Here is a 24,798-nt window from a genome sequence, read left to right on the forward strand (position 1 = left end):
GTAACATGGGAAAAATGCGTTAAGTTAAATATCCTGTACTTAAGCAATTATTCACTTATATCTTGCAAAAAAGTTACCTGTAAGTTAGTTTTGTTTCATTTCAAATGAACTAAGACATTCAGTACAAACTAGACTAAAATCAGTCTGTAAGGTTTTGTGTTTTTGCAGTGTAAAACAGGAATGTATCCCACTGGTGTCTGGAAAAAACACAGAAACACCAGAAAACAAAAATAAATGTGCAGAAAAAGCAGCCATGTTGAAAATACAACTCAGCAGCATGCATCATTTCCTGCAGGAGTTTTATTAGCGTCCTCTGACAGCTTTGTACTTCATGGGGTCACTCTGAAAATATGTTCAGCTCTCAGATGGAGGAGTACGTGATGTGTGGCTGTTGCTACGCCCTGCCAAGAGTGAATCACTCCCTCTGAGGCCTGAACGCCCGCCAGCAGCTGAACCTGGGAATTAAAACACTTGCCTGCTCAAACAGATTTCAAACCGGTTTCTGGTAAGATTTGTTTTATTTTTTGGAGGAGCCATTTATGGAAATATTGTTTGGAAACATGAGAATGGATAAAGTTAACAGTTAACTTGTTTTATAATCACAGGCATGCATCAAATTCCCAACATGATAAAAATAAACTCCAGGTCAATGGGAGTATTTGTTAATGATTCATGGAGAGCTCCAGATGTGGTTGTCCTGCTGATCAGATGTTACTACACGTGATGTTAGTCGCTGAATCTCGTCAATCTATCAACACGTGTTCGTCTGTTGTGCAGAGTAAAACCAGATGGGTTCGATGTTGTTGTCCGATCAGAACTTTGGATTTCTCTAAAGTAAATAAGAGCTGGGCGGACTGAGACAGCTGAAGCGCTTAGAGAGTCACGTTCACAACTTTCTGCTGCTGGTGGAGAAAATACCTGAAGCTGCTGGTGTGGTTTTAAGCTTATACATTAAAGTATTACAAAAAAATAATAGCATATTAGTGCAGATGTGACAGATCCAATAAAATGCTATATTTGACATTGCTATATTTATACATTTTTGTTTTAAAACAAATAGTCTTAAAACAAAAGTAGTACATTTTACAACACTATATTGGGGTCATTGTAGAAAGAAAAACAAATTAGGCAAAAATCTCACATTTTCTAGAAAAACATGGACATTTCTGAGCTCCAAAGTCAACAATATGCTAGAAAAGAACTCAGAAATTCTGAGATTAATCTCACAAATTTTCTAGAAAAAAAATTTAAGATTTCAGAGTCTAACTTTTTCGACTTTTCAAACTCAGAAATTTCCATATTTTTCCTAGAAAATTTCTGAGATTAATCTAGAAATTTCTGGGGTGACATGTTCCACTTTTCATGATTCATTTAAGACTTTCTATGTGGCATGTTTCACAAAATGTGGTCCAAAATGTCCAATATAAAGGTTAACCTTTAATTTAACATTTTAAAATGATGATAACAGTGACTATGGTTCAGAAGGTCTTCATATTTTGGTTATTTTTGGCACTGAATAAACGCTGCAGCTGTGAGTGTAACGTAGTCTTTTGACCTCATTTTGTGCAGGTTGTGTCTGATTGTTGTGGGAGTTTGGGGACTTCCAGAGGCAAAATGACAAAAATCAGTTTCACTTTTTTTGTTAGAAGTCTAACTAAAGCATGAGAACTCTCTGTTCTATGATTTATTCACCTTTACTCAAAATTATTTAAAGGTTTCTGAATTTCCCTTTAAATCCATAAGTTAAAAAAGGAGTCAGGTCACATATGGTGTGTAGTTATTACCAAATTGTTATGTTATTGGCAGTGGGAGCTTTTTTCTGCCTGAATGTGTTATTTTGTGTTTATTTGTATTTTTTTGTTTTAATCTTTAATATGCCAAATTTTGCGCATAACTATTAACATTTTATTCCATTAATACCGTGATTTTATTATATCATTACGACTTTATTCTTGTGATATTAGGACTTTATTTCTGTATGAGTTTATATTTGGGATATTTTTACTTTATTCTCAAAATATTAACTTTATTCACACATATCAACTTTATTTTCATAATATTATGACTTTTGTAGTAATACTACAACTTTATTCTCTTATTACTTCGACTTTATTCTTGTACAAGTTTATTTTTGTAATGACTTTATTGTTGTATTATTTCAGCTGTATTCCTGCACAACTTTATTCGCATAACATTATGACTTCATTCTCATAATTTTATACATTTATTCTCATAATATTATGACTTTATTGTGGTAATACTATGACTTAATTTTCTTATTAGTTCAACTTTATTCTTGCACAACTTTATTTTCATAAAATGACTTTATTCAGACTGACTTGGAACCGGGTTCTAATAATAATATGATTTTTGTAATAACATTACAAAAATCATATTATTATTTTTGTAATATTCTTAATTTTATGAGTTTATTCTTGTAATTTTTTTTTCTTTGTATGGCTGCAATACTCCGTTGCAAAATACAGAAAATGTTGACTAGAAATACATTTTAATTCCGCCCTTGTTTGGCGCCCCCTCTAGCAGGGCGCCCCTATGCCTCACATATAGTGCATACCCACTTTTTTGCAGCACTGACAGCTTACAAGCACAATCAGCTTGTGATTTCAAGTCAGTTGGCTTAAAAAACAAGAATAAAGTGGCTCTACTACATGAAAACTTTTGAAAACAAGAGTTTGTAGACTGCATGAATGTCTGACCCTTGGCAGAACAACTAGAGTCATCATTAAGTTAAATATACCTATCAACCAACGGCCTCACGCTGTCAGGGCTTCACGTTGTGCTCTGCAACGTGACCACCGCGTTTCCATCCTCGTGTTACGCCGCGGACCCGCTTGGCTCCGCCCCTCAGGTGTCCTGAAAGTGTGTCACTGGGTTAAAGTGACTCCAGCGGCCGGCCGGAGAAGGCGGGGCCCCACTATTGAGAACATTTAGTTCTCTCCACTAACCCGCAGTCTCACACACAAAAAGAGGGGGGACTTCCTGCAGCACCACACGGAGACCGGCTCTCAGTCAGGACGTAGAAAACCCTGGAAGCATCGCTCTTTTCATGAGTCATCGGCTCAGAGGTGCACATTTATCCCAGAAAAAGAAGCCTGGTGTTCGGTTAGGATCCGTCTCTCAGCTCGGTGCTTTTCCTCTGACAGTTTGGATTTAGTTTATTTCCTCCAGCAGTGATGCCAGAGGACATCGGAACAGCCAAACCTGGTAAGAAGATTATGTTTTATGCCATTATTAAGTTAAAATGATAATTTTGCCTGCACTGTGCAGACTTGCTGCAATGTTGTAACATCATGTTAATTCAATATTAAATAGTTTACCCTACTTTTAGGCATCTTTGATTAGTGGGGAAATAACTTCTTTGAGTCTTTTAAAAGTGTTTGAACTGAATCGGGGACAGCTTGTTTACAATTAAGACTTGAGAAATATTCTAAATAAGTTTTAGTGTTTGACCCTGTGTTCAGAGTGGCGATCTAAACGTATTTTTCTGCCTCTGTTGGTGTTTTTAAATCGGGGTTAGGAGAGTCAGAGCGGCGCTGCTGTATTTCCATTTGACACAACAACAGTGTTCCACTTCCCCGGTCCCGCTCACATGGCCAGCGTAGCCGAGCCATGTGCCCGTGTGTACATGCTTTTTAAAAGCCGGGCTCTGATTGGCTGAAGGGCGTTCCACTCCGCGGCGAATTCCTGCTCCCATTGGCTGGAACGCGCTACGTGACGTACACCATTGCATAATGCATTCGCGCTCCTCTGCAGCGCTGTACACGTGAGACAGCGGAGCAACAAACACGCGGCTGACCCAGATTTTTTCTACGTCCTTTTTTTTTTTCCCTGCTTTGTGCTTCTGCTGAAATTCATGACAGGCCCACGTGTGGGTGGGCCGTGACAGAGAACAGTCATGGTTGAGGTTACATAATCAGTCTGCCGTGGCCTCTAAAAAGAAATTTCACTCGTGTTTTTCTAAGAGAAGAAAATTTCATGGTAGTTTTCCTGTAAAAACTTTATGATTCAGCTTCTTGTAAGTGAAAACACACTGATTCAGTTCAGAACTGTTTATTTAAAATGTACTATTCATTCACATCGCAGTAGAGTTGGAGAAAAACACTTTTTATTAAGTTTATTAGTTATTAGTTATAGCTACAATCATTTTGGTCAAACTACTGGTTTTGCTTCATTTCACGCCCCCATTTTTTTAACATTTCGTGCTCCATTTATTCCACTTTTTCATTTGGCTTAAACAGTTTCCTATTGCATACCAGAAAACCAGTTATTCTCGATCAGTTGAATCCATCTCGTCATACAAACCAGCAATGTTTTATGCACGTCAGCCAAATTGGATTTTAAAGTTGGTGTTAATGAGAGATTAGTTGGTTTGATTTTAAATACATTATGACCTATTTTTGACCCAGTTATTCATCCTATGGCTTATTCTGTCCATTGAAGTGCCAAAAACTAGTTTTTTTACACTTTGAAAGTCAAAATCAAGTGAAACATTATTCAGTTTTCCAAAGTGAAACAAACTTTTTAAAATGGCCTACAGTTGTCCAGAAGAGGAGTGCTGCTGAAACCCACCCAAACACAGCGTTGCGTAACAGGGGAGCGTGTTTCCCTGTGGAACATTTGGTTTCCACGAGTGTTGCCCTGGTGGTTCAGTGACCCCATCTGGCGGAGCACGCTCCCGTAGCACAGAGACCCGGCCGTGTTATGTAACCGTGTTACCCAACCAGCACAGGAGGTGATAAAGCAGGTCAAACCCAAACCAACCAGCAAACAGCAACACACATGTCCAAATACACGCCGCCTGTGGAACAGGCGGAGCTACTTTCTATGAACAGTTTGTTTATACAAAGCACTGAGTGAGTTATTACCCCAAGTTAGAAAACTCTGTTGTTAAATATAAACCCGTTAGGTGGTTTTTGGTCCAAGTGCATGCTCTGATTCTTCTTTTTTATTCTACAGGAGGAGTTATTGCTTACATTTCATCCAGTTTGGGCTCTTCACCAGAGTCCCGTATGAGCAGCAGCCCCATGTCGACGTCCCCGCCTGCTTCCCGGCCCTCGTTGCCAAGCCGGGCCGTCGGCATGGTGGTGGACATCGCTCCACCGGCAAAACGCGGTTCTGGTGCGGAGAAGACCGGCCGCTCCTCTGCGTCTGCAAAAAGCAGCATAACGAGTAAGATTCAAAACACTTTGCTTCTAGGGAACATGTTGCACACTGCGGCCATTTTCAGGGTTCCAACTGGTGCCTGAAATCCTTGAAAATTAAGAATTCAAGGTTTGGAAGGTGCTTGATATCCCTATAAAGTCCTTAAAAGTGCTTCACATTCAGTCTGCATGGTTTTGTAATAAAGTAGAATTTAACATTTGATTAAAAAGCCAAAATTGGCAAGAAGTTATTTACAGTTGAAACTAGATATTTTCATATATCTCTTACCAGACACAAACTTTTTTTGTCTCTGTCTAAAGTTAAATCAGACTAAACTTTCCTTGTTTTAGGTCAGGTAGAGTTACCTAAATTATTTCTATTTGTTAAATGCCAGAAAACATGGCGAGAACTTTTTTTTTTTTGTATAGTGTGCATCTCAACACAATTTGTTTGGATTCTTTCAGTATACTATTTACTATTCATAATGGCTCAATAACTTATTGATCATCTATGTTTTAAACGGTGTTATTTAAATTGGGGGACTTTTTGTTACTATAGTGTTTTATCAGATGTATAGGGTGTGTGTGAAAAATGTTTCAAAACATAAAATGTGTTTATATTTCAGTTGACTTTGTCCCTGCTGTAGAATATAGAATACTATCATCAGACATGATCAGTAATAAATGATTTCATATAAAAGTGAATTGAAACTTTGTTTTTTGTTCATTTGTATCATTTTTATCTCCAATGTGTGGAGCTGGAAGAGTTTGAAAACTTAACAATGCTTGAAAAGTGATTGAACTTTATGAATCCTTCATTTTTGTGTTTGCAGAAATCAACGGCATGGTGCTGCTGTGCAAGGTCTGTGGCGACGTGGCGTCGGGTTTCCACTACGGCGTCCACGCCTGCGAAGGCTGCAAGGTGGGCAACGAATTAACTCTTTATAGTTTGAGTTTATATCCGCCGTCGCTGCACACGCTCACACTGTTGATGCTGGTCTGGTCGTTCAGGGCTTCTTCAGGAGAAGCATTCAGCAGAACATCCAGTATAAGAAGTGTCTGAAGATGGAGAACTGCACCATCATGCGGATCAACAGGAACCGCTGTCAGCAGTGCCGCTTCAAGAAGTGCTTGGCTGTCGGCATGTCCAAAGATGGTGAGCATCTGGAAGGTTTTCTTCATTTAGCTGTATTTTTTCCACCAAAATGGTTTCAGTAGGAGGCTTGGTTCGGCTGGGGAACAAAATGGCTACATGCGTAACATTTTCAGCTGATGCAGTTCGCTTTCATGCTGCATTGTGTTAAATGAGCCAAAGTAATTTAAAACCTGTTCACCTTCTTGCCTGTGGTGGCGCTGCACCAAGAACCACTGAGGTAATTGAAACAAAAACCTCAGAAGAAAACATAATGGTAATTTCCTCCCTCGCAAATGTAAATAAAAATGATTTTAGCAGTTGTAGGACTTCTCTTTTGTCTTTGAGCCAGGAGCCACTTCTCCCGGTAGTGCTAGACTTGCGCGTTTGTTTTGGTTGTATTTACCCAGAACACCTTGCATTGTTTCCACTACCTGCTTTTGGAGCGGTCTCCGGTCCACTTGGCATTCACATACGCATTCAAACCACACCTGAGTTCACTTCAATCGAACTGAGACCGAGGTTTTTAGGCAGGAAAGAGTTTGCTCTCTTGGTCCCCATCAGAGTATGACTACATATTCACGCTTTCACCAACAAACTGGACTCTCGACTAACGAACCAGAACCAGTTATTAAAGCTCTGATTGGTTACTATCCTCTGTGACTCAGCTCAGAGTTGGAGCTAAGAAAGAACCAGAAATCAGGCACCAGTTTGTCACAACAACTGGTTTGTGTCCTCAAACTGATAATCTTTTTCTGTTTTTACTCCCAGCTGTTAGATTTGGACGCATCCCCAAAAGAGAGAAGCAGAGGATGCTGCTGGAGATGCAGAACGCCATGAACAACATGATGAGCAAGAATGGCATGCTGCACGACGACCAAAGCCCGCCGCCGCTACCCATAGAGGCAATCAGCAGCGACGCCAGTTCCTCTTCATCGTCTTCTTCTTCCTCCGCCTCCTCTTCTACTTCCGACTCTCCATCGTGTTCCAACCCGTCCTCCCCGCGATACCCTCAGGACTCGGAGTCTGTGGTTTCCATGGACACCAACTCCAGCTCCGCATCTTCCTGCGGGTCTGACAGCAGCGAGGATGAGGGTGCCGTCACGATGAACGGGCAGCACCAAGACGCCTTCACGTTTCCCCAGCAGAGGTCGCCGTCGCAGGGCCGCGCCTCGCCGCCGTCCGGTACGGATTGCGGCGGCCGCATGGAGGAGCAGCAGGACACCTCCAGCTGCTGGAACGACAATCCAGCTGTGGGAGGATACCAGCGCTGTCCGTACTCCAACTCTGCCTACAGGGAGGAGAGGGCGGCGTACCAGCAGCAGCTCGAATGCAATCCATCCGAGGAAAACCACAGGCAGGAAGAACGTTACACCCAGAATGCCTTTAGCTACAACAGACCAAACAGCTGCATGAAAAGTCGAGCATATCTGGTGAGTAATCCCCCAATAAATACACATAAACTCATAAACTTGGAAACATTTGCTTCACGCCCTCTGTTCTTTGCTCTCGAAAGGTTTGCCCGATGAACACCTCTCCGTACGTAGACCCCAACAAGCCGAGTCAGGAGATCTGGGAGGAGTTTTCCCTGAGCTTCACCCCCGCTGTGCGGGAGGTCGTGGAGTTCGCCAAGAGGATCCCGGGTTTCCGTGACCTCTCCGAGCACGACCAAGTGAGCCTGCTGAAGGCTGGAACGTTTGAGGTGAGAAGCCAGCCGGGCTCGATGTTTCTGCTCATCCTGAAGTTCCACAGGGCTGTGCGCTCGGGTCATGTTTCCTCCCTGAGACTTTTTGTACATCTTTATTAATCCCCCAAAAAAGCTAATTTTACAAGCATATCCACCATATCATAATGCCAATTAGAGCTGAAACGATGGATCATGAATCGTATTAATCGATTATTCAAATAACTGGAGCATACAGAAGAAACAATGCTATTTGCTTAAAAAGCAACATATTGAGAACAGTGATTGAGCTAAAACTGTAAAAAATATTTTCTATTCAAGATAAAATCACCTTTGTCTGTAAATATGTTTTAACCAAAACTAAAGTGACATTGTGTTAGCTTCACCCAGTTCAGATCCACTAAAAGAACACTATATGATCGCATTTTAGATAATAAAATGTTTACTTTAGTATTTAAAAAATAAATCAAGAATAGACAGAATGATCTATTACTAATATACAGCCCTAATGCCAGTTTCAAAAAAGACACATCATGATAAATAAAACCACTACAACACTCAAAATACAAAATAGAATAATTTAAAAGGAAAAAATACAAATGCATGCATAAAAAGAAAACTGCAAACATAATATGTGTATCCACTGTAAGGGAGTGGATTACTAGGGTTGTTTTTATCAAGCTTCACCCCTAAAATTAAAATAAAATCAGATCTTCTGAGCTAGTCTACCCAACTTTGCCACTATAATCTGTAAATTGTTCCTGTGATTTGAGAAGGTGTGTTATTTTGTTCCATTTTATACATGTCAAATTTTATTTCCATCTAGTCATCTGGGGTTGGTTTCATAAAGAATTAAGACAAATATTTTGAAATTCATGCCCATAACTGAAATAGATTTTACGGCTAAGCTTAGAAAGCTGAGGAAAAAGGGAGATCTGATCATTTAAAATGTTTGTTCCTGATATTCAGGTGCTGATGGTCCGCTTCGCTTCCCTGTTCAACATGGCCGAACGGACGGTCACCTTTCTGAGCGGCAAACGCTACAGCCTCGACACGCTGAGGTCGCTGGGCGCCGGCGAGCTGCTCAACTCCATGTGCGAGTTCAGCGAGAAGCTAGCGGCTCTGCGGCTAAATGAGGAGGAAATGAGCCTCTTCACCGCTGTGGTGCTTGTCTCAGCTGGTAAGATCCCAACATTCATCACTGTTTTCTGCTAAGGATGCGATTTATGGTCGATTAATGGTTTACTAGATTAAATTAGCTCCACTCAATTATAACGGTTTTCATGCTGCTTTTAGTATTGTAGTTTGGCTGCCATCCAGCAGAGGGCGCCGCTGGTCATCTCTAGGGAGGGAAACGGCTGAAACAGAGTCCGGTGTTGGATGCCATTTATGTGCTTCTGTTTTGAAATATAAACAGTCGACAAGCTCCTTAAATTATCACCTTATTTTTGAATTTATGTCGCTCATTCAGCCGAACTGCATGGCGGAGAATTTAAACATGATGGCAGCAATACGAACGGAGTTGATGAGTTAATGCACTTCATGGAGCAAGGTTTTAACTTTCCTTTAACCACAGATGATACTTGCATATGAACATCTCTCTATTGATGGCGGGGAATTAAGTGTTAAATGTTTTATTCGGTTAATCTTTTATTTTTCTATTCAGAAACCTAAGAAATATAAGTGTAAAATGGGGCAAAACCACAAATTTCTGTTTATTCAGTTAATATTTAATGCAGTTACAAAAAAACTAATAGAATGATGGATTAATAATTTATAATTTTTCTGTTTTGTTCTCAACTAGCTCATTTTTGAAGAACAGTTTTGTTTCCAGAGACTTCATAATTCATTTTATTTGTCATTTTGTTGATTTATTTTGGATATTTAAAATGCCTTCCAGTTCCAGCGGTAAATGTTCGTTAGAATTTAAAGTTTCTTGATGCATTATTATGCCGTTACCGTTACATTATTTGAAAATGGTCTCAAAACAACAATATTATCATTTATAGAAATAACTTCTGGGACAAATGTGTTATTGTGACAGCTAATTACAGCTGACAAAATAACCTTAAAATTATATTTTTAAATCAGCATGTGAAAAACTTACTTATGTTATGGAAAGACAGTCGGCCGTCTTGACACAAAAGAAAACTTTTTTTCTTTAAATCAAACATCAACTTCAGATGGACTCATTAATCAATAACTTGCATCCGTATTTTCTGCACATTCAAATCAAAACGTTTCCTTCAGTAGTTTTAACGTCATCTTTATTTGTGGTTCAGATCGATCGGGCATCCAGGACTTGAACTCTGTGGAGGCCCTGCAGGACAAACTGATCTGGGCTCTGAGGAACCTGGTGATGCAGAACCACGGCGACGAGTCCGCCACCACCTTCACCAAGCTCCTGCTAAAGCTTCCCGAGCTGCGTTCGCTCAACAACATGCACTCTGAGGAACTGCTGTCATTCAAAGTGCATCCATGAAGGCTTCCTATAAGGGCGGACGATTTGTTGACCTCCACCTGGACCTGACCCCTGACCCCCAACCAACTCAGCTGCGTGTTTGTCTGGAATGGATGGAGTCGATTTTTTACTCTGGGGGTCTGAAGAGGGAACATAAAGTTTACTGTATCTATGGAAGAGATTTGCACGTTGCACACAGACACACAAATGCACGTGTGTGTTGGAGGGTTTTAGTTGGATGTATTTTTATTTTTAAAAGGAAGTACTATAAAAAAAAGATAAAATAATGCAATGCAGTTTTTTGTTTTTTACATCTGTTTCCTCCAAAAGCCATTAATTCCAAAGTGTATTTTTGATCGGGTGAATGTGGGAGACATTATATACTGTATCTTACACGTTTGTCGGGTCCAATAGTTTATTCTGTGTGGTGAAACGCTGCAGCAAATGCATTGCCGAATGTGTGCTCACCGCTAAATGCATGGCTGTACTTAATTCTAAGTATTAATCTGGATCTTTCCTGTCATGTCGATCAGCATCAGCTCATTGTTTCCGTGTACATAGCGTTGCATCTTTCCTGTTTTGTCTTATTTAATATTGTTTACGTGGCACAGCCTGGTCGTTTCTGCAGGAAAAGCAAAAACACTACATTTGCACATATTCTGGAGCAGAAGATGGAGTGTGCTGCATCATGTAAATGTTTTGCCATTTTCCCACTTTCTGATTCTTTTTTTTTTTTTTTAAATCAAACTGTGTTTCAGCATAGCACTGAACTTTGACCAGTTTTTCCTCATTCACTATGTTGAAATATCTACTGGCAACACTGCCATCTGTAAATAGTTATACAAAAACATATATGTGAAATATATATATATATATATAAATATCTTATGAAAATAGACTATAAATATATAATATAGTATGAATAAAAATATGTGAAAAATTGTTTTTAAGTGTCTTTTTTTAAGTTTGTCTTGCTGCAGTGAGTTTTGTTCTCCAGCAGGTGGAGCTAAATGTCCAAGTGATCCGATGGAGGAAAAAAAGAAAAACCGAGTTATCTTCAACACATGTACTGTAAAAAAACAAAATCTTACCAAGAATGTTTGTCTAGTTTCTAGTGCAAATATCTTACAGCACTGTCATGAAGAATCATACAGTAAATAATGACACTTTTAATGCAAAGTTGGCACTTTTAATGGACTTTTAATCCAATTTTTAAAGCAACTTTGGATTAAAATTGTCATTATTTATTGAATGACACTTCAGTCATAGACATTCATTAAGACTCCTTCATGTTCATGACGGATGTTATGTCATGTTTATGACAGTCATGTCAATCTTATGCACACCCCTTCAAATAAAGTGTTACCATTTTGTCTTATTACAAGTGTACTAAGAAATTTGAAATTGAAACTAGTTTCAGTTTTTCATAAGATGAATTCTTTACGTATCAGATTTGATCATGTTTTGTGTTACAGAAACTACAATTTAAAAGGTCTCGGCAAAGAAACAAGAAAACTAAAGCCACCAGATTCAGAAAATTAGTGTTGGAACATCAGTTTGGAGGAAATTATTGAGAGGCAAAAAAAAACAAAGATTAGGATGAATTAAAGTGCTAGTTAGTCCTTAAAGCCAGGAAATTACTGGTTTGAATCCAAGCTGTTTTCTATCAGGCAACAAAAATGAGAAAAATACTTATAAGTTCAGCAACAGTGGTTTCAGACTTTGTTCAGTTTTTTGGTATTCTCTGCATCAAAACGAAAAAAAAAAAATTGGGATCCTCTTAAGGTAGAGATTAAAATCCCAACAAAACTTTCTATGTACGTATAAAAAAAGGCAGCAGGAATCCAACATGAGGTCCATTTACTTTTTGACTTCACCGTGAGGTTTCAGTGATCTGGATTCAAACAGGCAAATGGAGCAGCTAACTCACTTCCTAAAAATGCAAATTCAGCTTGTTTGAATAAGAAATTATGTTTTAAGACACCAACAAGTTGAAAGTACACAAAGTAACAAGGCTCGATATAAAGCTTTACATTTTTAAAATAATTGAGTCAGACTTGGGTTCTAATGAAACAACCAGCAAACGTTACAAAAGTTTAGCATTTTTCACACTGAAAATTTAGACGTAAAAGATTCAATCTGTGATTCACACCTTTCTTATTTGGTTGTGCTGTTTTTTGCATTTAGAGTTAATTTTGCTGACTTGATGCCAATTAAAACTTTGCTGATGGTAGAAAACAAACAATCTTCCCATTCACACAAGCTAAAGCTTTTATCTTAATGAACCTTTGTTGTTTATGTCGGTTTCTGTGGCACATGGTTTGTTTTCTCATTAAAAACTGAGCTTGGCACTAAAATTACCAATGAATTAAAACTCCCAAACCTGCATGCCAGTACTCAAAGTATGACAGTTTGTTAGGGCCACTGTAGATAGAAAAAAGGAGCAAATTTCACCCAATAACTCAGAAATCTTTAGATTAATCTCAGAAAATTTCTGCGTTTCAAAAGTTTAACATTTTCAACTTCTTTTGAAGGTTAGAAATTTCCTTGTAAAAGACAAAGTGTTGTCTTTTAAATAACTTCTTGAAGGTTCTCATTTGTACAATGGTGTAATTTAAAAAACCTACAAATATTGCATCTAAATGTCAACATTTGCTTATGTAAATTTCGTGAAGGACTGCACATTTCTCATCTTCTTCCCATCTTAGAGAGCTGAGAAGTCAACCTTTGAGCACCAACCTGTTAACCTCGTGAGTATTGCTTTTACATTTTAGCAGCTATTATTGAGTTAAAGATTTTATTATTTTTGATAGGTTTCGTTTCATCAGCATTCATAACTTATTCAACTAATTTACCCATAATTGAGAGTTTATCATTTTCAGCATATTTTCCAGAGATCAATTATCTTTTAATTTAATTTATTTATATCTAAAAAATTGAATCAACTCCAAAAAACAGGAATTTTGTATTGCTTTTTGACTAATCACCTGACTCTGGTAATGCTATGATTTGAATTTTGTAAATCTAATTAAAAAGTTCCAAAAATAAAAAAAAGAATCAAATGAATATAAATTAGATAGAAAACTTATATTATGGATATTTTGCTTGTCATTTTTTATTTACCCTATAATGAGTAAATCTAAAATGTCTTTCCATTTTATACAGGACTATATTTATATTTTCTAGTTGTTTTATAATTGTTTGCTGTTGCAGAAACCTCTACAATGAACAAGCAAACGGTTGGAACAGCACTCCTCTTTGGTAAGAGCCTAAAAAACAGTTAAAAATTTCTCACTTCTAGCTGCTCTGGTGACAGAGAAGTTAAATAAGCATCTCTTCAGAAAATTTAATTACTAATTAGTAATGTAAAATATCAACATTTATTTCAAGACATCACAAGTATTTTTTTTTATTGCAAAGTAATCTTAGTTGTTGTGTCATCTTTCCCTATGGAGACGACCGGCTGCCAAGACCGTAAGAGCAGGAGACATGTCTTAGCATTGTCCACCATGCTTATGTACATGCTGCAATAAGCCACTGTTCTTCCCCCACAGCGGAGCCTGACCTTAATTCGCAGGCTAGTTAGTATGGCCACCGATGATAGCAGATAAACCTTACGTTGTTTCTCCACCATTAGCACAACTGCAGCAAAATGGCAATCTTGAGCTTGTACACACTGGAACATACATAAGCATGATTGACAGCACTAAGACCCTTCTCCTGGTTCTGATTGATTGTTTCTAACCAGAGTGTGTATTTCAGTAGATAGCAGTAGGACCACATGGTGAAGAGATAGGAGTTAGATTTTTTTCACACATCATCTGTCCCATATTATTGGCCTTTTGGAACTATGTCACCTAATTAAGCTGAGCCATGATGGACGTGGGAAGTGAGGGCAGGAGTATGTAAGTGTTTTTTCCAGTATAGTCTTGGCTTTTATTTGTTCAAGTCACGCTAATTTGTCTGTGGAAGTAGCACAGCTAGTTGGGGTACATAGACGCCAGTATTTACAAAATCTGGAAACTAGCTTAACTACTGATCACTTTCTTCCTCCTGACATGTTTTTTGATTTGATTAAATTGCACCATTTTGCCAAAAGTTACGCCACATGATATTTTATACCAATGTCTTTAGTTGCGTTTGCAGAGCCATAAGACTACTAAGCTCCTACTAATCTTTTATTTATATTGATGCATTTTATTATCATCATTTACTTATTTGTTTTATTATTTGTGCTCAATATGTACATCTTAAATGTGCAGTTGAATGAAAGTCTGTGTATGTCTTACCAGTTTTTTGTAAGCTAGGCTACGCTGTTTGTGCATTTTTTCCATGATTACAAATAATTAGTTGCGTACCCAGTATAAAATGTAATATTTTATTGCATCTGAGTAAGCTTACTAACTTATTAAATATATGAACGTTAATCTTCTTACCTTGTAAAATGTTTTTGCTGCAAATCCGTGATCAAGCCGAGGGTTTGCAGTCATAATGATTGACAGCTGCTGCTATCCTTCACCGTCTCTTTTCCTCATCAAAAAGTTTACGATAAAATGAAAAGTTTGGTTAGCATCCTCATCCGTTTGTCGACCGCGCAGCACCCTGTGACCATTTTTACAGTCAAATCTAAAAAAAAAAAAGCAATATTAGGCAACAAATTCTGTTTTTTGACACGCTGTACAGGAGCTAGTGGGCTCACTGGTTTGGACATCCATCATGGCGGAGCGCGCGGCGTTCTGAAGAGCAGAGCGTGACGTCAGGCGCAAAAGGTCAAATAAATCGCCTCATGGAAATTCTCCAATTTCGAAAAAAACTCGTTTTAGCTCTAGCCCCCAAAAGTGCAATGGAAAAACTTTTTTTTACCTATCATCGAGTCATATGATTAACAACCGGATGTTGTTACTGGCGCAAACCACGAAGAAGAAGACAACAGAAAGTAGTTGGAGGATTATGGTGCGGCATGTTTTTTAAAGACTTACAGTGTTAACAAACATATTCGCATGTGATTTAATGGAAACACTACAATTGCTCAATTATGTGTGGGGTGACGGTTTCGGAATATTTAAAAAGTTTTGTGCTCATTTGTAATGGAAACGCAGCTATTGCTAGCTAGCTATCACAAATGCCTGAAGAGGATCTATTATGCAAAATTGGTGGTGGTGGGGTGAGCGGGTTGCACATTTTGGATATTTGATCATTACTTCTGTAACAATTTCCTACATTAAGCACAAAATAATCCATAAACCTAATTTAGTAATCATTACCTTCAACCATTTCTTTTTCAATATTCAGGTTTTTGTCTGGGCTCCTGCTTGCAGTTCCCTCTACGAAAGTACTACTATGTTGACAAGTTAGTGACCTGGCCTCAAGCTCAGCAATACTGCAGGGAGCATTACACCGACCTCGCCACGTTTGAGAGCATGGACGACATAAACAGACTGGAACCTAATATTTCCTATACTTGGGCCTGGATCGGACTCTGGGATGATCCGAATGTTTGGAAATCTGAAATGGGCAACGAGTCCAACTCCTGGAGATGGTCTGCAACTGGAGAAACCAGTAAAACTGGTTACCAGTCGTGGGCCACTGGTGATCCAGACTTCGGATATTCAGGGGAGATGTGCACGTTAATGGTTAATGGTGGGCAGTGGTATAATGGTAACTGTGATGTGGAACTCAAATTTATTTGTTACAATGGTGAGTAAAAATGTAGAGTTTATACATTTTGGTATAAAAAATGAAGTTAATTTAAATTTGACTAACTTTTGTGTTTATTACAACAGGGTATAGGGCATGCAAAAAAAAGAAAATATGAGACTGTGACTTTATTCTCAAAATATTCACTTTATTCTAGAATTACTTTTATTCTCGCAATATTTATTTGCTTATTATTATGACTTTATTCTAACATTATTTGGACTTTATTCTCATATGACTTTATTCCTGTAATTTTATTTATTTTTTAGTGTGACACTAACATTCTGTCGTAGTTTGCTTCTTTTAAAATAAAACATGCTTTTGTTTTTATGCAGTTACAGAGCACAATCTGAAACAATTTGTGTTCATTGCAACTTTGAAAACATGGAGTTCTGCTCAAACATACTGCAGAATGCATCACACCGACTGGGCAATGATTGAAAATGAGGCAGAAAACTCCGAAGTCAGACACTTAATTCCAGTTGAAGTCCATGTTTGGATCGGTCTGTACCGAGTGCCATGGAGCTGGTCTGACAAGAGTCCCAGCCGCTTCCAACTATGGGGCTTTTCCGAACCAAACAACGTAGAGGGCATCCAGCACTGTGTCTGCGAGAATGCACTACATCAGTGGGGTGACGAAAGGTGTCAAGCCATCAAAGTCTTCATTTGCGAACAAGGTGATTGTTAAATAAGATGCTATGTCAAAAAACTTGATTTTTTAACAACGCTGTAGTAGGGACGAATTTTGAGATCAATCTCTGAAAATTTCTAAAGAAAAATATAAACATTTCTGAGCTTGAAAAGTCAAAAATTTCTGGGAAAAAAGTCAAATTTTGATATGAATCTCAGAAATGTTCTAGTTTTTTTTCCAAGTAAAGTTTTTACTTTTTAGATTTACAAATTAACTCACTTTTCTCAAATGTACTCCTTTTTTCTAGAAAGGCTGTAATACGCCATCATAGTTTTGTCTTGTGGTTGTGACACGGCTTATTTTTTTCTGCTCAGTGGTAAAAACGAGCACCACTGTGAAAATGATGACGAGCGACGTCGATCTGACCGATCCAGCCGTCAACGCCCATGTCCTCCAGCAGGTAAAGAGACCACATTTCCTTTTACTTGTCTCAATATAAATAAAGGAACGTGACAAAATGTACCCTTCCTCAGCTTGGCACCTTGCTGACAAACCAGGGATGGACAGATTTCAAAGTGCAATGGAAGATTATCTCCAAGAAAAACAAAGAAAACTGAATGCAGCAAATTAACTGCTGATTTATAGGCCTTGTGAGTTCACCTTTTGGTCAAATCAGATTGCAAATGATTGTAATAGAAAGTAATGGTATCTTAGGTTTTAAAGGGGACCTATTACACAAAATTCACCTTTGGTACATCTTTATACTTACATTTGGCTTTCAACTGCTTCTAAGAACAGTTGAAGTACTTCAAAAGACTGGTTTGGGGCTCAATAAAATATTTTTTAATTGAATTGAATTTTGGGAGAAAAAAAAGAAAAAAAAAGCACCAAGCCGTTTTTAGGCAGCAAGTTATGGTTGTTTTGGTGTCTGAAAAATGAGTCACAGTCAGGCACTGTGCCGTTTCCTAGCAACCCCAGCCCGTCGCCTAGCAACCCAAGCTGAGTTCCGCCATGTTTGGGCAGCTGGTTTTACCGCTGAGTACGTTGTTCAACGGAAAAGACCAGTGTTTTATTGTTGACTTACCATCCAGAAATATTACTTAATAATGATTTTGTGCAAAGAAAATGTAACAAGCCTGTTTTTTATACCTGTTCAAGGCAGCATAACAGGTCACCTTTAAAACAAAATACCTGAAAATAACAAATTAGCGCTTTAGCATATCATAAAGCTGCCAATGTAAAATGAAGCATGAACAGATAAACTAAAAATGTGTAGCTGAATTTCCTCTATCCACTTGTAGAAGATATAACCACATAGTCACTAGAACCGTTTAAGCATCCCTCATTTGATTAATAGTCTTGTTTTTAATGGAGTTGAACTGTAATGTCAGGCTGTTTTGCTTTTGTTTAAACTTTAAACTGTATCAACTGTGACGAGTTTCTAGATTAGCTGAGATTACCTCAGCAAGGAAATTAAGTTTAGTAGCTTAGTATTTTTGTGTAATTGCAAGTCATAACAGAATGTGCAAAATGTAAATGAAACAATGCATGTATTTTTTCTTTCTATCTATTCTTAATCTGGTTGTGCAAACAAATCCAGGTTTACTTACTGGTTTGTATTTGATTTGATTGATAATGTAGCGTAAGAAAATGTAAGACCACCATATAATATCAATATGTTCTGCATTCTGTTTTAGTTCTAAAAGAGCTTTTAATAAAACTTTTAAATTAAAAAAAAGCAAAAAAAATTGGCAGAATGATTTTATTTTGAAGTTACAGATTGAGGCAGACTAAATACAAAAGACACCAGACATTTTTTTGGGATTAATTAAAAGGAAAAAAAAACTTCCATAATNGTGACACTAACATTCTGTCGTAGTTTGCTTCTTTTAAAATAAAACATGCTTTTGTTTTTATGCAGTGACAGAGCACAATCTGAAACAATTTGTGTTCATTGCAACTTTGAAAACATGGAGTTCTGCTCAAACATACTGCAGAATGCATCACACCGACTTGGCAATGATTGAAAACGAGGCAGAAAACTCTGAAGTCAGACACTTAATTCCAGTTGGAGTCGATGTTTGGATCGGTCTGTACCGAGTGCCATGGAGCTGGTCTGACAAGAGTCCCAGCCGCTTCCAACTATGGGGCTTTTCCGAACCAAACAACGTAGAGGGCATCCAGCACTGTGTCTGCGAGAATGCACTACATCAGTGGGGTGACGAAAGGTGTCAAGCCATCAAAGTCTTCATTTGCGAACAAGGTGATTGTTAAATAAGATGCTATGTCAAAAAACTTGATTTTTTAACAACGCTGTAGTAGGGACGAATTTTGAGATCAATCTCTGAAAATTTCTAAAGAAAAATAAAAACATTTCTGAGCTTGAAAAGTCAAAAATTTCCTTGAAAAAAATTCTGAAAGTTTCAGTCTCAGAAAATTTATAGAACAAAATATGTAAAATCTTGGAAATTTCAGAGTTTGAAAAGTCAAAACATTTGCTGGAAAAAAACAAAACAAAAATTTAGACTAATCTCAGAAAAGTCCAAGGAAAATCTTCTAAATTTATGAGATGGAAAAGTTAAAAATTACTAGAACAAAACTCAGAAATTTAGAGATTAAACTTAGAAATGTCATAGAAAAAAGTTTGGAAAATTTTGAGTGAGTGCTTGAAAAATACTGAGATTTTGAAATTAATCTCAGAAATTTTAATAAAACTTGGACATTTCTGAGTTTAGAAAGTTAAAAATTTGCTGGAAAAACTTAAATTTTGATCATCTCAGACATTTTCTTGAAAAAACATGGAAATTTCAGAGTTTGAAAAGTCAAAATATTTCTGGGAAAAAAGTCAAATTTTGATATGAATCTCAGAAATTTTCTAGTTTTTTTTCCAAGTAAAGTTTTTACTTTTTAGATTTACAAATTAACTCACTTTTCTCAAATTTACTCCTTTTTTCTAGAAAGGCTGTAATACGCCATCATAGTTTTGTCTTGTGGTTGTGACACGGCTTATTTTTTTCTGCTCAGTGGTAAAAACGAGCACCACTGTGAAAATGATGACGAGCGACGTCGATCTGACCGATCCAGCCGTCAACGCCCATGTCCTCCAGCAGGTAAAGAGACCACATTTCCTTTTACTTGTCTCAATATAAATAAAGGAACGTGACAAAATGTACCCTTCCTCAGCTTGGCACCTTGCTGACAAACCGGGGATGGACAGATTTCAAAGTGCAATGGAAGATTATCTCCAAGAAAAACAAAGAAAACTGAATGCAGCAAATTAACTGCTGATTTATAGGCCTTGTGAGTTCACCTTTTGGTCAAATCAGATTGCAAATGATTGTAATAGAAAGTAATGGTATCTTAGGTTTTAAAGGGGACCTATTACACAAAATTCACCTTTGGTACATCTTTATACTTACATTTGGCTTTCAACTGCTTCTAAGAACAGTTGAAGTACTTCAAAAGACTGGTTTGGGGCTCAATAAAATATTTTTTAATTGAATTGAATTTTGGGAGAAAAAAAAGAAAAAAAAAGCACCAAGCCGTTTTTAGGCAGCAAGTTATGGTTGTTTTGGTGTCTGAAAAATGAGTCACAGTCAGGCACTGTGCCGTTTCCTAGCAACCCCAGCCCGTCGCCTAGCAACCCAAGCTGAGTTCCGCCATGTTTGGGCAGCTGGTTTTACCGCTGAGTACGTTGTTCAACGGAAAAGACCAGTGTTTTATTGTTGACTTACCATCCAGAAATATTACTTAATAATGATTTTGTGCAAAGAAAATGTAACAAGCCTGTTTTTTATACCTGTTCAAGGCAGCATAACAGGTCACCTTTAAAACAAAATACCTGAAAATAACAAATTAGCGCTTTAGCATATCATAAAGCTGCCAATGTAAAATGAAGCATGAACAGATAAACTAAAAATGTGTAGCTGAATTTCCTCTATCCACTTGTAGAAGATATAACCACATAGTCACTAGAACCGTTTAAGCATCCCTCATTTGATTAATAGTCTTGTTTTTAATAGAGTTGAACTGTAATGTCAGGCTGTTTTGCTTTTGTTTAAACTTTAAACTGTATCAACTGTGACGAGTTTCTAGATTAGCTCAATTTCCTCAGCAAGGAAATTAAGTTTAGTAGCTTAGTATTTTTGTGTAATTGCAAGTCATAATAGAATGTGCAAAATGTAAACGAGACAATGCATGTATTTTTCTTTCTATCTATTCTTAATCTGGTTGTGCAAACAAATCCAGGTTTACTTACTGGTTTGTATTTGATTTGATTGATAATGTAGCGTAAGAAAATATAAGACCACCATATAATATCAATATGTTCTGCATTCTGTTTTAGTTCTAAAAGAGCTTTTAATAAAACTTTTAAATAAAAAAAAAGCAAAAAAAATTGGCAGAATGATTTTATTTTGAAGTTACAGATTGAGGCAGACTAAATACAAAAGACACCAGACATTTTTTGGGATTAATTAAAAGGAAAAAAAAAACTTACATAATTTTTCTTACACTTCACAACTATATGCTACTTTGTGTTGGTCTATTACATGAAATCATAATAAAATACATTGAAGTTTCTGTTTGTAATTTGACAAAAACGTAAATAAAAAAAACAAAAAAAACGTTAAAGTACTTCAAGGAGTATTTTAAGCTACTGCATGTGAAAGCTTTAGTTATGGACAACTTTATCCCTGTTTTCATATAAAATTATAATTTAGAAATTGCATTTAGTGTTTTCTGATTTGAACATTTGTTTGATGATCTAAAACATTTACTACAAGCATGACAAATTACTAAAAACAGAGGAAATCTGCAAGGAGAAAAATACTTCTGTACAGCACACAGTATACTTGCAGGGTAACTTTTTATTTATTTACATTAAATTGCTTAGAGAAATCCACCCTGATCAAATATACCATCTTGCTAAGACAAAGAAATGACTTACAAAGATGTACCTCAAAGACAAACTTTGCATATGAAAATCAAAAGAAGCACCGTGAATTTTGATGAAGGCGCCTTCCTTTCAATCCAAATAAGATGACGTCTAAACTTGACCTCAGTAGTACTGCCTTTGTGAATTATAAAAGGCAGATGAGATGGATAAAAAAAAATATATATATACTTATATTTAACTAAAAGTAAAACTTGGAGAAATTAATAAATGAAGTTCAGGTTTATGTTACACGTCTCAGCTCATAGTGGACAATTGTAACAAATTATGTTTTGTTTTTTTTCTCGTTTTTTTCTTCTTCTGCTTCCCCTTTGATCTTGGTGGAGAGCCTGTAACGATCAACAGTGGAAAAAAAAAAAGAACGACTCTTCCCCAAACTCTGTCTCTCTTTTACAAATTCTTGAAATTATGAAATCATTAACATTTCTTAGTACAATCATATCCTTGTGTCCTTCTGTTGTTATCAAACGACCACATAGCGGTCACTTCAGTAAATAGTATCAACTCCCAACAACTGTGACAGTATCAAATTGCCAAATTAAACAATTCGCCAATTAATTTAGAGCTCACAGATGTACATAAAAAAAAACATTTCTCAAAATTTCAAGGGCACTAATTTCTTTGAGTCATAATAATTATGAGAGGATTAATTATGTTAAATAATTTAACATGGACATGTTATAATGAACAAATATACTTTAAGCTCTAATGGGCTTTGAATAACTATATAACTGACCATACAGTTTAATTGATTACACAGTAGGGGAGAAATAGTAACATCTATAATAATAGTAATAAAATTCCCTTTGAACAGATAACACAACGCATGTCAGGGTACCATTGTTTGATGGTTAGCGCCGTTAGCGATCTTCAAAACGGCCGTTAGATGACCGTTGTAGCTAAAATGTAGCTAATTGCGATCCTAACAAATCACTCTTTTCTCTTTTATTTTTGAATGTTTGAGCATGTCTATGTATGAAATTACGAAATCAGATCTAAATTAACTTGTTACTCCACATTTTTAGAGGGGGGGCAGCCCTCACCAGATTTTCTGAACTATCAACAAGTGATGATTAAATTATCCCAGTTTATAGTGTATCACATTTACAAAACTTTGTTTTTGACAAATTAATAATTTTTGTTTTAAGATTCAAGAAATGAATAAATGAAATTCAGATTTACATTTGCAGCTGAACTATCCAGACTTTGGGAATTTTTGTTTTCCACATTCAGTTCTATTTTTTAAATTTCTTTTCATATGGATTCAAGATGAAAAAAATTATTTAATTGAAAGCTTTGTCTCTTTGAGATAATAAAAATGAACCTGCAAATACCAAGAGCCTCCATTTGTAAAGTTGTTTATCAAGTCCAAAGCGCTTTACACTCATCCATTGACACACATTCACACGCTGATGGTGGTAAATTACCAGGAACCAAAGCTGCCGTGGGGCATCAAGGCATCACCGGACCCTCTGACCACCACCAGCAGGTAAAGAGGGTGGAGAGTTTTACCCAAGGACACAGTCTGCTTGGGTACAGAACAAATCTCTACATCCAAATCCAGGAAGCTCTTCACAGACACCATGTGGCGACCTAGAGTTAATCTACAATTTGAACAAAGGTCAAACTGGAGACTAAAGATTTTTTAACATTTGTTAGATTTTCAGCTGCTGCGGTTCGCTTTTACAGTGTCAAACGAAAAACCTGTTCCCCCCCTCGCCTGTGGGGGGCGTTGAACTAAGAACCACTAAAGGAAACAACAAGAAAACCTCTGAAGAAGACACTGAACACAACTTCCTTCTCCACAAAATGTCTCCGCCCCTTTTTGTTTGCTGCAGAGGTGTACTTGAATGTAAATGAAAATGGAGCTGCTTTAGCTCTTAGCAGTTGTTGGATTTCTCTTTTGTCTTTGGGGGGAAAAAAGACCAACCGTTTAATTTCAACCGCTAGCGCGAGGTCAGCACATTTGTTTTGGTTGTATTTACCCAGAACACTTTGCGTTTTAATTAGCTTTCTGCATTTCAAGTGACCACCAGCCCATCATATGCATTCATATCGTGACTGAGTTCACTTAAACCGAACCGAGGACTAGATTTTTAGACGGACCAGAGTTCTTTTTTTGTTCCAAATCAGAGTTTTATTCACATTCACATCTCTCTAAAACAAACCAGGCTAACTAACTAAAGTGGCCAAAACCTGGCTGGTGTGAATGCAGCCTAAACTAAATGAGATTCAGATGACAGCAGAGGATCATTAATGTTTGTGTATGCTGCTGAACGCGGTTGCCGGTGGATTAGAGAACCTGAGGAAACATGCAAAGAGGTAAGATTAGCCATGCAGGCGACGTCATCCCTAATTAAACGACTTCTTCAGCGCCAGGACGACATGGAAGCTGAGCTCATTGATCAGGAGGGCCGCGCACGCCGAGATAACATAAGGCCCCAAGCTACGGCCCGCGGGCTGGATCCGGCTCGCCTCCTCATTTGGTCTGGCCCCCTGAACAATACCAGAGCGCATTCAGTGTTTTTTTCATATATATGTGGATTTTTCTTCAACCACCAGGGGGGCTCTTGAGCAGATATGAAACTTAGTTTTCCCTCAATGGAATATATACTAGTCAGTACCAGTCACCGTTTCACTCACGGTTTTTTACCATTTGCATTCTGGGTAAAAATCTCTACAAACGCTAATATGTCGTCGGCAGTCGTAATGAAGAAAGAAAATGTGCAGATAGCTATGTTGCAAGAGACACATCTTACATCTGGGGAACATGAAAAATTAAAAAGAATGGGCTTCACCAAAATATATTACTCATCGCATAAATCTGGTCTTAGACGGGGTGTAGCCATATTAATATCATAGAGAGTTCCATTTCAACTTATTTCTGAAACCAACGACAATATTCATTAATAACAGGGAGAATAGATGGAACCAGTATATCACTATGTAATGTATACGTTCCACCTGGCAGTGACTTTTCATTTTATAAAAAACTATTTGATTAATGGGACAATCAACGGGTATACTTATTTGTGGAGGAGATTGGAATATATGACTTAATCCATGGTTGGACTCTT

The 24,798-nt window shown here is 37.4% G+C and overlaps 3 protein-coding genes across 3 annotated transcripts in view; all 3 read left to right on the forward strand.

Annotated features, from left to right (window-relative positions):
* LOC107833113 (macrophage mannose receptor 1-like) overlaps positions 1-24,798 on the forward strand; it is a 43,457-nt gene that overhangs the window by 15,738 nt on the left and 2,921 nt on the right. The window lies entirely within an intron of this gene.
* On the forward strand, positions 2,920-11,294 carry LOC103152852 (nuclear receptor subfamily 1 group D member 2-like). Its single transcript, XM_007573499.2, has 8 exons — positions 2,920-3,225; positions 4,978-5,190; positions 5,996-6,084; positions 6,174-6,318; positions 7,066-7,727; positions 7,811-7,996; positions 8,948-9,158; positions 10,261-11,294. Exons 1-8 carry the CDS (start codon positions 3,195-3,197, stop codon positions 10,458-10,460), a joined length of 1,737 nt encoding a protein of 578 aa, XP_007573561.1. The 5' UTR covers positions 2,920-3,194; the 3' UTR covers positions 10,461-11,294.
* On the forward strand, positions 14,316-23,214 carry LOC103152868 (macrophage mannose receptor 1-like). Its single transcript, XM_016661500.1, has 5 exons — positions 14,316-14,328; positions 15,732-16,136; positions 16,472-16,813; positions 17,142-17,227; positions 23,152-23,214. The coding sequence occupies exons 1-5, from the start codon at positions 14,316-14,318 to the stop codon at positions 23,212-23,214; spliced, it is 909 nt and encodes a 302-aa protein (XP_016516986.1).

This window comes from Poecilia formosa, unplaced genomic scaffold (genome assembly GCF_000485575.1).
Source record: "Poecilia formosa unplaced genomic scaffold, Poecilia_formosa-5.1.2 Scaffold331, whole genome shotgun sequence".
Classification (NCBI taxonomy): domain Eukaryota; kingdom Metazoa; phylum Chordata; class Actinopteri; order Cyprinodontiformes; family Poeciliidae; genus Poecilia; species Poecilia formosa.

Excerpts from the sequence above, each read along its gene's own strand:
- LOC103152852 (XM_007573499.2), top strand. The coding sequence starts at position 3,195 with ATGCCAGAGGACATCGGAACAGCCAAACCTG. Across the intron at positions 5,191-5,995 it reads TGCAAAAAGCAGCATAACGA|AAATCAACGGCATGGTGCTG; the intron begins GTAAGATTCAAA and ends TTGTGTTTGCAG. Across the intron at positions 6,319-7,065 it reads TGTCGGCATGTCCAAAGATG|CTGTTAGATTTGGACGCATC; the intron begins GTGAGCATCTGG and ends TTTTACTCCCAG.
- LOC103152868 (XM_016661500.1), top strand. Across the intron at positions 16,814-17,141 it reads AGTCTTCATTTGCGAACAAG|TGGTAAAAACGAGCACCACT; the intron begins GTGATTGTTAAA and ends TTTTCTGCTCAG. Across the intron at positions 17,228-23,151 it reads ACGCCCATGTCCTCCAGCAG|GAACCAAAGCTGCCGTGGGG; the intron begins GTAAAGAGACCA and ends GTAAATTACCAG.